Genomic DNA, 13,756 nt, shown 5'->3' with positions numbered 1-13,756 from the left:
AGAGAGAGACAGCGAGAGAGGAAACACAAGCAGGGTGAGTGGAAGAGGGCTTCCCGCGGAGCAGGGAGCCCGATGCAAGGCTCGATCCCAGGACCCCGGGATCATGACCTGGGCCGAAGGCAGACGTTTAACAACTAAGCCACCCAGGCACGTCATATTCCTCAAGTTCTTTACATCAAAAAAATACTGCCTTTATAACAACAACAACAAAAAAAAAAGTGTGGGTTTTTCTTTTTTCTTTTTAACCATGGAAGAGAAAAACTCAGAATGTCTGCACAAAAATAAGAGAAATGGAACTGTACCTGAAAACATAATACCTGCCAAAGTTTCTGAAGGCAGAAGAATGTGTTAAGAACTTCAGAACCTGAAATGACTTTTCAAAAAATGATGAGACAACTGAGCCATGAAAAATACATGACACCTGTAAAAAAGAAATTGATTCAAATAGTAACAAAGGATTAACAATAAAGCATCTAATAAACTGAAAGCAAATACTGAGGGAATTTTAAGATTTAAACAGAATTTCAAAGTGCATGAGAAGAGAATGTATGCCAACTCCTAAATGCCTCATTTATCCCATGAGAGAAGCTAATAATGGAACTAATTGTAGGAATAATGAAAATAGTTCTGTTAAAACAATGTTTCTAACAATGAAAAAGGGGGGGAGGGGAGAAGGAGGAAGGGGATAAATGGGTTGACATTATCTCCCTTAAAAGAAACTAAGAATTTAAATTCCATTAAAGAAACTACATATACAGGGGAAATGAGGGATTTAAAAAAATGAAATGGTTGGTTATAATAAAAAAAAGACAGTAATGAGTGTTGACCAGGATGTGGAGAAATTGGAACCCTCACACATTGCTGGTGAAAATGTAAAATGGTGCAGCCACTTTGGAGTACAGTTTGGCAGATCCTCAAAATGTTAAACGTAGGGTTTACCATATGACCCAGCAATTCTACTCCTGGGTATAAGAGAACTGAAAACATATGTCCACACATGAATTTGTACATGAATTTTCATAGAAGCATTATTCATAATAGCCAAAAAAAAGAAAACAACCCAAATGTCCATCACCTGATAAATGGATAAACGGAATGTAGTATGCACATATATCCATGTAATTTGATATTATTCAAACATAAAATGGGTATGAAACACAGACACATGCTACATGGATGAACCTTGAAAATACGCTAAATGAAAGAAGCCAATCACAAAAGACCACATATTGTATAACTCCATTTATAGGAAATGTCCAAAATAGGCAAATATACAGCAAAAGGTATATTAGTGGCTGCCTAGAGCTGGGGGACTGGGGTTTGGGGAGTGAACGCTAAAGAGTATGAAGTTTCTTTGGAGTAGGACGAAAATGTTCTACAACTGATTGTGGTGATGGGTGTACAATCTTGTGTCCATACTACTAAAAAATACTGTATTATACACTTTAAAAAATGAGGAGGATGATGGAGGGTAGCACAAATTTCATAATTACTTCATTTAATGTAAGTGGGTGAATGCTTATAAAAACAAATAGTCTATATCTGTATTGGTAAACAAATCCCAACATTTAAAAACTACAAGACAGGGCGCCTGGGTGGCTCAGTTGGTTAAGCGACTGCCCTCGGCTCAGGTCATGATCCTGGAGTCCCTGGATCGAGTCCCGCATCAGGCTCCCTGCTCGGCAGGGAGTCTGCTTCTCCCTCTGACCCTCCTCCCTCTCATGCTCTCTGTCTCTCATTCTCTCTGTCTCAAATAAATAAATAAAATCTAAAAAAACAAAAAACAAAAAACTACAAGACAAACACAAATCCAAAAAAGGATGGACATCATTATGACTTCAGGAGATACTTTTGTTTTCGTTTTTTTGAGAGAAAGAGAGAGAGAGAGAAGGCACATACATGCGAGTGGGGTGGGGTGGGGTAGGGGGTGGAATCCGAAGTGGGCTCCACGCTCAGTGTGGAGCCCCACAGGGTGTTCCATCCCACGACCCCAAGATCATGATCTGAGCCTAAATCAAGTCAGACACTTAGCCAACTGAGCCACCCAGGTGCCCCTACAGGAGACACTTTAAATCCATCCTACACAAAAATAAAAGCACAAGAAAAAAAAATGAAATAAATAAAATTCAATGCGTATGTCCCAAATAGAATAACAAAAATATAAGAAAAACTGAAAAACTATGCAAAATAAACCTATTATCATTGTAATTGGAGGCTTCATTATTTCATTAACTGGAGATGACAAAACAAAGAATTAAAAAGTGGGCGCCTGGGTGGCTCAGGCGTTAAGCATCTGCCTTCGGCTCAGGTCATGATCCCAGCGTCCTGGGATCAAGCCCTGCATGGAGCATGGAGCCCCGCATCGGGCTCCCTGCTCCACGGGAAGCCTGCTTTTCCCTCTCCCACTCCCCCTGCTTGTGTTCCCTCTCTCGCTGTGTCTTTCTCTGTCAAATAAATAAAATCTTAAAAAAAAAAAAGAATTAAAAAGTATGGAACTGATATAAAGCATAAATTAAACTATTCCCTTTGGTAGGACCCAACCTGGCAGAATCAGTTTCAGGAGAAAAGATTTAGACAGACAGATACATAGGGATAGATACAGAAAGAAACTATGATAAGGCAAATGTGGTAAAATCTTAACAACTGGGAAACCTGTGTATGTTACTGAACTTTTCTCTAAGTTTGACATTAAGTCAAAATAAAAAAATTTTTTTTTTTAAAGATTTTTTTTATTTATTTATTTATTGGAGAGCGAGCGAGAGAGAAACAGCATGAGAGAGGAGAGGGTCAGAGGGAGAAGCAGACTCCCCGCTGAGCCGGGAACCCGATGTGGGACTCGATCCCAGGACCCTGGGATCATGACCTGAGCCGAAGGCAGTCGCTTAACCAACTGAGCCACCCAGGCGCCCAAAATAAAAAAATTTTTAAGTAAAATTAATATTTATATAACAGGGGACTAAGAAGCCAAGGATGTAACACTTTTTTTCCTGGATTGCAAGAATCTTACACAAAATCTGTTCTACTGGGATGCAGAGAGACACCGAATTTTAATACAAAAAGCTACAAATTCTATGACCCATTCTTAAATCATAATGTAAAACCACAAAACAAAGTATCTGTAACATATCCACACTTACATGTTTTATAACAATGATGAGAGGAATTTTATCTGAAATGCCTCTCATGGTAAGGAAAAAGACACGTAATGATCAGCTGCCACCTAAAGAATGTAGAAAGAGGAAAAAAAAGGGAAAGTTGAGGGGGAAAGGTAGTACTAAGATATAAAATTAATAAAGCAAAAATAGATATACTAAAAACATCATTAGAGAACATTTCAAGGAAAATGGTAAAATCAGAAATAGCAGGGTAGCTTTCAAATATGAAGAGGCAGAAGGTGGATTCAAGGAAAGAGTTGAGAAGGAAAAGAATGGAGTACAGAAGTTGCAAGGAGCATTGGCAGGAGAGGTGCTCAGGGTTGGGCACTGCAGAAATAAGGATTTGCATCCAATTTGGTCATGGTGAATAACAGGAATGAGGAAAGAAATATACACCAATTTGACTCTCCTCCAAACAGGCTCTCCATCTCAAATTAAAAGCATCACACTTCACACCACCTCCTACAGCACAAGATCCAGAAACTAAGGGAGAACGAGATCAATGAAAGCCTAGCTGGGCGGGGATTGGCAAAGCGAAGTGCTCACGCCCCAGTGGACAGCTATGGCTGACTTTTGCCATGTAGAAACAAGAGCCCAATGTTGCCAATACCTCCATAGTTTAGAAGGGAAAACCATAATCCAGACTTTTAGGTGAAACCTCTGAATTTTTAATGGTTAGTAACCAATGCAATTTTTAAAAACACTGTGCAGTCCAAACAATGGCTCTCAGTTCTCCCCACATCCACTGTCGTTCTCTGTCCCTGTGCTCTCAGTCTCTTTTCTTTTCCCGATCACCTTCATCAATGCTAGACTTTGCTTTCCAAAACCATGATGTCACTCAAATCCTTTAAGTTTCCCTTCGTCTTCAGAGCAAGTACCAAACCTTCTGTGCAGCCTTCAAGGCCTTCCACTAATGTCGCAACGTGTGACTGTGACTCATCTCCTGCTTTAATCCCCACACCCTAATATCCCAAAAGATTCCCTCTGCTGCCCCACCTTTGTACTTTTTCTATCTCCATTCCCTCGGCCTAGAATACCCACCCTTCCCAGCTCTCCTCAGTTTCTATGTTCATTCAGTTATTCATTCTACAAATAAATATGTAAGGGGCACCTAATTTTGTGCCAGACACTATTCTAGGCACAGTCAATAGAGAGGTGAGCAAAACAAACAAAACTCCGTGCCCTCTCGGAGCTACGCAGAGGAGACAGATAACAACATGTACAGTAGGTCACATAGGAAAAGGTGCTTTGGAACAGGAAAAAAGCATTAAAAAAGATTAAGGTGGAAGAGGGGCAGAGGGGATGGAAGGTGGAAAAGGCTGAAATTTTAAGGCATTATTTTGAAAGTGACAGTAAAGACCTGAAGGAGCTGAGGGGATAAATAACTGGGATAAGAAGTTTCCAGGCAAAAGGAATATCAACAGCAAAGTCCTCAGGCAAAAGTGTGCCTAGTGTTTGAAGCTAACATTCTACTCTGCCTGTAAGGCCCAACTGAGTGCCACTTACTCAGGGACTGTTTTTTGATTCCTACAAATCAGAATTAATCACTCCCTCAACACTGTACTTGTATCTTCCTTAGGTCACCTGGATAATGAAAACTTTCTTTTCAAGCATGTATGAGTGACCACTGATCAATTAATCAGGAGTCAGGTAGGAAATCATTTAAAATGAGTCAGTAGGCAATCATTTAAAAATGAGACATACACATTTTGAACTTCACACATATACATACACTTCCTCATGTAGCACCAAAACCTTTGGGTCTACCAAATGCAGTCCCCTCCTTTCTTGGATAAGCTACACCTATAACCTATTATCTACAATGTCCATTTTCCTTTCCTTTAAAGTAAAAGGGAGACCTAAAAATACTTGAAACTTTTGTAAGAGCAGAATCCTTCCAGAGATTTTTAAGGTTTCCCCAATCTGTTTCAGATTCATTGAAAGGCAATTCTCTCGGGGCGCCTGGGTGGCTCAGTTGGTTAAGCCACTGCCTTCAGCTCAGGTCATGATCCTGGAGTCCGGGGATCGAGTCCCGCATCGGGCTCCCTGCTCGGCGGGGAGTCTGCTTCCCCCTCTGACCCTCCCCCTTCTCATGCTCTGTCTCTCTATCTCATTCTCTCTCTCAAATAAATAAATAAAATCTTAAAAAAAAAAAAAAAAAGGCAATTCTCTCAGCCTCTAATCTTTATCAAGTCTTTCCAAAGCATTTCATAAAAAAACAACTTTTTGTATTAATACTGCACCAATCTGAGTAATTTTTATTAATTTATACTCAAAGGGCCACTGGTATAAATAAGTTTGAGAACACAAATGATTTTTTTCTTGGTAAGCAGAGAAATAAAGGAAACACAAGCAAACTAGAGCTAACCTCCCAGCTTAAGCATCTGTGTGCTATAGGAATTGGTTAGTATGGTTTACTAACTAAGGGAATGTCTAATCCAAAATGTTATCATCAAGCCCAGCAAAGGATCTGAATAGACGTTTCTCCAAACAAGATACGTAAATAGCCAATAAGTACATAAAAATGTGCTCAAGATCACTAGTCATTAGGGAAATGCAAATCAAAACCACACTGATATACAACTTCACACCCACAAGGATGACTATAATCAAAAAGACAATAACAAGTATTGGCCAGGATATGGGGAAATTGGAACCCTCATTGCTGGTGAAAATGTACAATGGTACAGCTGCTTTAGAAAACAGTTTGGGGGGTGCCTGGGTGGCTCAATCATTAAGCATCTGCCTTCGGGTCAGGTCATGATCCCAGGGTCCTGGGATCGAGCCCTGCATCGGGCTCCCTGCTCAGCAGGGAGTCTGCTTCTCCCTCTCCCACTCCCCCTGCTTGTGTTCCCTCTCTCGCTGTGTCTCTCTGTCAAATAAATAAATAAAATCTTAAAAAAAAAAAGTTTGAGAGTTCCTCAAAATGTTAAACATGGAGTTACCACATGACTGAGAAATTTTATTCCTAGGTACACACCCTAGAGAATTGAAAACATATGTCCAGCACTGTGAATTGTGTAAGACTGATGAGTCACAGACCTGTACCCCCAAAACAAATAATATATTATATGTTAATTTTAAAAAAATAAAAAATAAAAAAATAAAATCATTGATGAAAATATGATTAATAGTTTTTAATAGAAACTGGTTCACATATAATTTCCAAAGCCTTTAATCGATTTCCCACTCATGTGAAATAAAGTTAAGACTTTCCAGGAAAAAAAAAAAGAAAACATATGTCTACACAAAAATATCCACATGAATGTTCTTAGCAGTATTATTCATCGTAGATGAAAAGTGGAAACAACCCAAATGTCCATCAACTGATGAATGGATAAACAAAATGTGGTATGTATCCATACAATGGAATATTATGCAACCAACCATAAAAAAGCATTGAAGTTCTGACACATGCTACAACATAGATGAACCTTGAAAACATTATACTAAGTGAAAGAAGCCAACCACAAAAGGCCACATGGTGTTTGATTCCATTTATATGCAATGTCCAAAAAAGCAAATCCATAGAGACTGAAAGTAGATTAGCAATTGCCAGGGGTTGTGGGGAGACAGGAACACGAAGTGACTGTGACTGCTTATAGGTATGGGGTTTCTTTTTGGGGTGATGAAAATGTTCTGTCATTAGATAGTCAAGATGGATGTACAACTTTGTGACTATATTTAATTGTACACCTTTTAAAAATTCCAGTGCTGTCAGTGTTCAATAAATGCTTATGGGGGGTGGGGGGGTGTTGAGAGAAACCCCAGATGTATTAGAGCTTTCTTCATATAGATTTTTTTTTTAAAGATTTTATTTATTTATTTGAGAGAGAATGAGAGAAAGCACATGAGGTGGGGAGGGTCAGAGGGAGAAGCAGGCTCCCTGCTGAGCAGGGAGCCCGACGCGGGACTCGATCCGGGGACTCCAGGATCATGACCTGAGCCGAAGGCAGTCGCTTAACCAACTGAGCCACCCAGGCGCCCAATTTCTTCATATAGATTTATAAGAAGCTAACTACTTCTGTTAGAATATAAAGCCCCTAAAGGCAGGAATGGCCTCTCATTTATTTCCCTTAACATCTAGCATACTGGAGTACCCAAAGCAGGTACTCAATCAAGGTTCATAAATAAATACCCACATATTACATACCAGGGATCTAGAAGTCCTGATCGAAATTCCACACAGATTAAAAAAAATTCACGCTTTAGTCCCCCAACTCCTGAACTGCCACTAAGAAGGCATGTCTCTAAATATGAAGTTTATATACCGGTACCATCCTTACTACCATATCACAAGCCAGAGGACCCACTTCTAACTTGCGACATTAAAAAAACCTTGTTCAAATTCTCCACCTTATATCTATCACCAAATGTCACTTATTGGTCTCTCAGTAGGTTTTTCCACTTCTTTAACCACATTCCCTAAGATAGAAATGCTCACATATTTAGCCTCATCTGTTCTTTTCAAACAACCTAGAGTCAAAAAGAAGCATCGTCATTATCTTGTTACAAATGAGAAAAAAAAATGCCATGTTTAAGGTCACCTCGTCCCTTAGGTTCAAAGTTCATCTTTCTTCACATAAATCATGTATTTCCAAACTTTTTTCTCTTTGGATGAACAGGGAACTTTCTAGTAAGTTAGATTTTAAGGGGCACCTGGGTGGCTAAGATGGTTGCCCGTCTGCCTTCAGCTCAGGTCATGATCCCAGGGTCCTGGGATAGAGGCCCCTACCAGGCTCCCTGCTCATCAGGGAGCCTGCTTCTCCCTCTTCCTCCTCTCCCTCTGCTGTGCGCTCGCTCTCTCGCTCTCTGGTGCGCTCTCTCTCACTGTCAAATAAATAAATAAATCTTTTAAAAAAAAAAAGTTAGATTTTAAAAGAGTAAGTACAAATAAGATATAAAACACCAAAGCAATAAAGTCCAGAATGATTGGAGAGCTGAGGCATGAGGACTATAAAAAAAAGGCTTGTTTAGGGCACCTGGGTGGCTCAGTTGGTTAAGTGACTGCCTTCGGCTCAGGTCATGATCCTGGAGTCCCTGGATCGAGTCCGAATCGGGCTCCCTGCTCGGCAGGGAGTCTGCTTCTCCCTCTGACCCTCCCGACCCTTCCCCCTCTCATGTGCTCTCTCTCATTCTCTCTCTCTCAAATAAATAAATAAAATCTAAAAAAAAAAAAAAGGCTTGTTTAGAACAAGAAAGAAGATGGGAAGATGTTATAATATCAAGAGATGATAAGAACAAATACAGACCCATTCAGCTTCTTCTTTGCTTTGGTAATCTTCATCAGGAGCTTGATCTTGAAGGGTAGAACTCTGATAAAAGGAAGCTAACATCTGAGGTAAGTAGCATGAAGAAAGGATACAGAATACAGAGCTAGTTCAAAAGAATTTGCATTCTGATTGACTTATTTCCCTTAGTACAATACCCTCTAGTTCCATCTACGCAGTTGCAAATGGCAAGATTTCATTTTTTTGATGGCTGAGTAGTCAATCAGAGAAAGACAATTAAACCATATGATCTCACTCATAGGTGGAATTTAAGAAACAAAACAGAGGATCATAGGGGAAGAGAGGAAAAAATAAAACGACAAAATCAGAGAGGAAGACAAACATAAAAGACTCTTAATCATGGGACACAAACTGAGGATTGCTGGAGGGGAGGGGGATGGGGTAACTGGGTGATGGACATTAAGGAGGGCATGTGATGTAATGAGCACTGGGTATTATATAAGACTGATGAATCACGGACCTCTACCTCTGAAACTAATAATACATTATATGTTAATTAATTGAATTTAAATAAAAATAAAATAAAACAAATAAATCCCATAGGACTGTGAGCAACCCAAGGGCAGGGAACCTCTTTTCTTGAACTTTATAATTAGGTATAATGCTATGCCCAATTGAGAATAAAAATGAAAAATGAATGGGAAAAAAAAAGAATTTGCATTCTGATCTAAACAAATCACACTCCATGATACTGAAAAAACTTTTAGATCTGACTGCTGATTATCTAAGCTATCTTGACAAGATGCCAGAAGACCAGAAATGAAGGAATGCATGCTCAATTTTCAAAAAAGGACAAATGCCAATCCAGGAAAACATGTATGGGTAAACTTGCCATAAAAGTAAAAGCCACTTGGGCTCTTTATTAAGGCAGATTATACAACATTTGCTATTAGATAGGATTACTAAAATGGAAAAAAGGAGAATGATACAGACATATACATAACCGATTCTAACAAGATGATCTGACAGAATCTTTAAATAATAAGCTAGTGAACAAAATGGGAAAATGTTGAACAGCAGAAGTTCAAAAATCTGTTAAACTCTATAAGGAGGATGCATAGCTGGTTGAACATCTGGTTGATTAATGTATCAACATCAACCAATTCATTAGGAAGTCTCTAGTAAAATGTCACAGTTGCATCCTTTTCCATGATCTAGACAACTTCTATTAATTTAATAAAGCCATAGACCTGCTCTTTAGATTTGCAAGGGCCACAATGCTGTGAATGACGAAAACACACAAAGCCTGACAGAGTCAGACTCCAGAAAGGTCAGAGGAGGCTGAAATGATGATTCAAAATTAAAAATGAAAATTAACAGGGACTTAACTATAGGAAACAAACTGAGGGTTGCTGGAGGGGCGGTGGGTGGGGGATGGGGTAACTGGGTGATGTGCATTAAGGAGGGCACTTGAAGTAATGAGCACTGGGTGTTGTTTGTTACTGATGAATCACTAAATTCTACCTTGAAACTAATAATACAATATACATTAATTAAATAGAATTTTTAAAAAAATTTTTTTAAAAATTAACAGAAAGTCAAGGCAAGCATTTAGATTTTGAAACTCAAATATAGGAATAAAGGAATAAACTTCAGTTTATGTGGGAAATACCTGGGTAATAAAAGCGACTACAAAAAAAAATCTATGTAAAATCTCAAGATGCATTAATAGATACACACTATAGTTCTTAAAAAATTATCTTTTTCCATATGAATCACTCCTGGATTTTCATCCTAGAAACAGCTATAACAAGAATCTACAAAAATTAACAAATAGAGTTTTAGTTAAAACTCTAGCTTTATTTTTTTTAAAGATTTTATTTATTTATTTGAGAGCGAGAGCTAGAGCAGGGAGAGAGGGAGAGGGAGAAGCGGACTCCCCCACTGAGCAGGGAGTTTGATTCGGGGCTCAATCCCAGGACCCCTGGGATCATGACCTGAGCCAAAGGCAGATAGATGTTTAACTGACTAAGCCACCCAGGCACCCCAAAACTCTAGGTTTAGACCCAGAGTTATTCACATGAATCTTAGCATTAGAAAACATTTTATTTGATAAGCCTAATTTATTGACATGTATATCAATACGTCCTTGAAAGAAGGCTAGATATTATCAAATCCAAGTCCCTTTCTTAATGGAAGAGGAAATTCAGAAAAATTAACTTGCTCCAAATAGCACAGCTACTTAGCAAGCGCCATGATCTCCAAATGAGTCCTCTTTTCCTACACCATGTGGGTTTCCAGCCCTCTGTGTCCTTTCTTAAAAGTTGTACTTTGCACTAAAGAATTAGAAAACATACACAAAAACATCCATCAACACACACTGTATTTTGCTAAAGACAAATTAGCTTAGCAAGAACAAATAATCACAGCACATTAGCCAGTAAAATATTTTGACATGGTGTGATCACTTACAAGTTTGATAACAACAAATATTTGCTACAAAAAGGTACTCCAATATTCAAATGGTTTTTATTCTTAACCATGAATGTGATTATTTATTAAAGCATTATCCCATATCCCACTTAACATCAGAAAAATAAAGTGAAAGTTATTACATGGATGGAAAAGCTTTTAGTGGACATGCCATTGTTTACAGTGCTCAAAATCCCTCCCCTATCATAAAATACACCATTATGAAAATTACTAAGAGATTTTAGAACTTGAAATCTAAAGAGCAAGCCAAAGGTTTTCTTCACATAGGGTAGCATCTGTGCTGAGGCCCTCTTGCTCCCTCCTCACTCCCCCAGAAACAATGCCCCTTCAATAGCCCAAAGGTACAAAGGTTGTCAGGCTGGCAGGCCAGTGGATCCCCCGGTGGCCTGAAGCCCATCCTCTTTCCCCTCCTCCTTCTCCTCCCCTCCCACCCCCCACCATGCCTCTTCTTCCGCCCCCTAGGTTTAGAGAAGACAAGTGGAGAATTAAGAATTGATAAAAGGTAAGTTAGCAAGGCTGTGGCTTATGATCACTACCATCTGCTAGGCCAGCTCCAGAAGCACCCACCCACCCCTAAATCAGACCTGGAAGCTTCTCCTTGCCCCAGGGCTCCTCTGGGACCCCTTTTGAAAGGAAGAAGGAACTTTACTGCCCAGATACCCTCACCGCCAGTCACTTCCATTAGAGCCCCAGCAGGCTCTTTGTTTCCAAGCGCGCGGGGGGGGGGGGGGAAGGGGAGAGGTCACTCCCTTGCTCCGGGTGCTGCCAGTCTCCAGGCCCTCCCGCAAAGCATACAAACACGCGCACAGGATCATTCTCTTTGACCTGGTTCCCTCTTTCCACACCACCTTAAAAACCCAGGGTCACACCTAGCTACACAGAGGCACTTCCTGAGATCTAACTACCTCTTTCTATACCCAAACACTACACGGGATGACACCCTAACTCCCTCCCTCTGAATGGACACAAACGGGGTTCACTCCAGGACTTCCATCCTTCTTCCTCAATGCATACCCCAGGGTATATCTCGAGCCCCATGCAGAACGCACAAATACACAGGGTCATTTCCTGGGCCCCAAGACTTTTCCCTACTGACATCCAAGACCCCGCTGGTCACTCCAAGCCCCCAGAGTCCACCTCTGAACCCAAAGGACATACACACATACATACATACACACACACACACACACACACACACACACACACGGTCACTTCTACCATAGTCAATCCACGTCCTCTGGGCCACCCGTTCCCTTTACCCACAGGATCACTCCAAGACCCCAGTGTCCTAAGAACCTCCCCAGCACATGGTCACTCCCTTGGCTCTCAGGCTCGGCCCCCCCAGCCCCTCACCGTCTCTCACTCACACACACACACAAAATCCCTGCCTCCCCTGAGCCTTCACAACACAAACACTCTCTCCCGCGTGCACACCCACGGTCACAGCAGGAGCCCCAGCCGGCTTCCCCCGCCTCGCCGGGTCCCGTCCCCACCACCTCACCGCACGCCTGGCCGCTCTCGCCCAGACACTCGACACACATGGTCGCACGCACGGCCACTCCCCATGCCCAACGCGGGGCCCCGAGCCCGCAAGGCACGCTCGCGCCCTGCCCTCCGCCCTCGCTCCCCGCCGGGCCCGGCTCTCCGGGAGCCCCGCGCCCGGGCCTTTCCCAGCGCCGCCACCAGGACGGGGAGGGCGGCGGCAGCGGAGGGAGGGAGGGGCCGCAGGGGCGGGCTCCGGCCGCTCCTACCTGAGCAGTTGATGCTCTTGCCTTTGCCACCGGGACAGTCCCCGCCGCCGCCGCTGCCGCCACCCGGGGGCTGGTTGGACGCGCGGCTCCCGGGCAGAGAGAAGGCGAAGAGCAGAAGCACCGACGTGTAGCAGCAGAAGGCGAGCGGGGGCGCGGCAGGCAGCCGAAGCGGCGCCTCAGCGGCCGCGGCACCCATGACTAGCGCCCCTGGACGGCGGGAAGCGCAGGGACCCGCAGGCCCGGGGCATCCAGCCGCGCGCCGGGAGCCCCGCCGCTGCCTCGGCGCCTCCTAGCAGTCGCGCCGCTGCGCCCGGGAGCAGCCCCTCAGCATCCCGGTCCCACCCGCAGCGCCCGCCAGGCCCCGGCCCGCCGCGCTCGGGACGGAGTCGGAGAGTCTGGGCGCGTGCGACGGTCGCGGGCGCGCGAGGGTGCGCGCGAGGGTGCGAGCCCGCGTGTCGGGAGGGGGGGAGACCGAGGCTGGGGGCGTGAACGGGCGCGCGCGCGGCGGGCGAGGGTCGCGGGGCGGGGGCAGGCCCAGCCCCTCACTCGCCGCTCGCCTTCCCTTTGTGTCCGCGGTCGTCGCCACCGCGTCACAAAGACCCCGGCCCGCCCGGTGAGGGGCGCGTGACAGAGCCGCGGGCGGGAGGGGTGGCTGCGACCCCGCCCCGCGCACACCCCCAGCGCCCGCGTCGGCAGCTCCGCCCCCGCCCGCGGCCGGCGCCGCCTCCGGGGGAGCTATTGTTCCTGCGGCCGGGCGGGAGCGCCGAGGGCGGGGGTCGCGGGTGCTCCTCGTCTGGGCCGCGGGGGGCTGGCGGGCGCCGGGGATGCTCCGTAGGCACTACCCTGACAGACATTTTTGCCGCCCTTTGCAAGTGGTTTTGAAGCATTTCCTTCGCCCAGCAGCCGGGCTGGGAAAGAAGGGCAGGTGGTCAATTATACATCTATTTTCTAGGTGAAGAAATTGAGCCGCGGAGAGGTGAAGGTGACTTGTCCAAGGTCGCATACCAAGAAATGGACAGGACTCGAATTGGAACCCAAGTTCCGACTCCAACTGTGCAATTCTTAGAGATGAGGTAAATGGCTAAATTTCTAGGCTCCTCACCCCCACCCCTTTCCTACATACACC

At 43.7% G+C, this 13,756-nt stretch overlaps 1 protein-coding gene across 3 annotated transcripts in view; it reads right to left on the bottom strand.

Moving 5' to 3' along the window:
- TMEFF1 (transmembrane protein with EGF like and two follistatin like domains 1) overlaps positions 1-12,937 on the bottom strand; it is a 74,599-nt gene extending 61,662 nt beyond the window's left edge. For all 3 annotated transcript variants that reach the window (XM_081803274.1, XM_081803273.1, XM_081803275.1), the window contains exon 1: positions 12,631-12,937. In XM_081803274.1, the coding sequence (XP_081659400.1) occupies positions 12,631-12,826 (196 nt within the window). In that variant the 5' untranslated portion in view covers positions 12,827-12,937. The remainder of the gene's footprint in view (positions 1-12,630) is intronic.
- Between the last annotated feature and the right edge of the window lie 819 nt (positions 12,938-13,756).

The sequence above is a fragment of the Leptonychotes weddellii genome, chromosome 14 (assembly GCF_054177405.1).
Source record: "Leptonychotes weddellii isolate Sample4059 chromosome 14, ASM5417740v2, whole genome shotgun sequence".
Classification (NCBI taxonomy): domain Eukaryota; kingdom Metazoa; phylum Chordata; class Mammalia; order Carnivora; family Phocidae; genus Leptonychotes; species Leptonychotes weddellii.
Note: the sequence above shows the minus strand (reverse complement) of the source record. Positions and strands in the feature narration are given on the sequence as shown.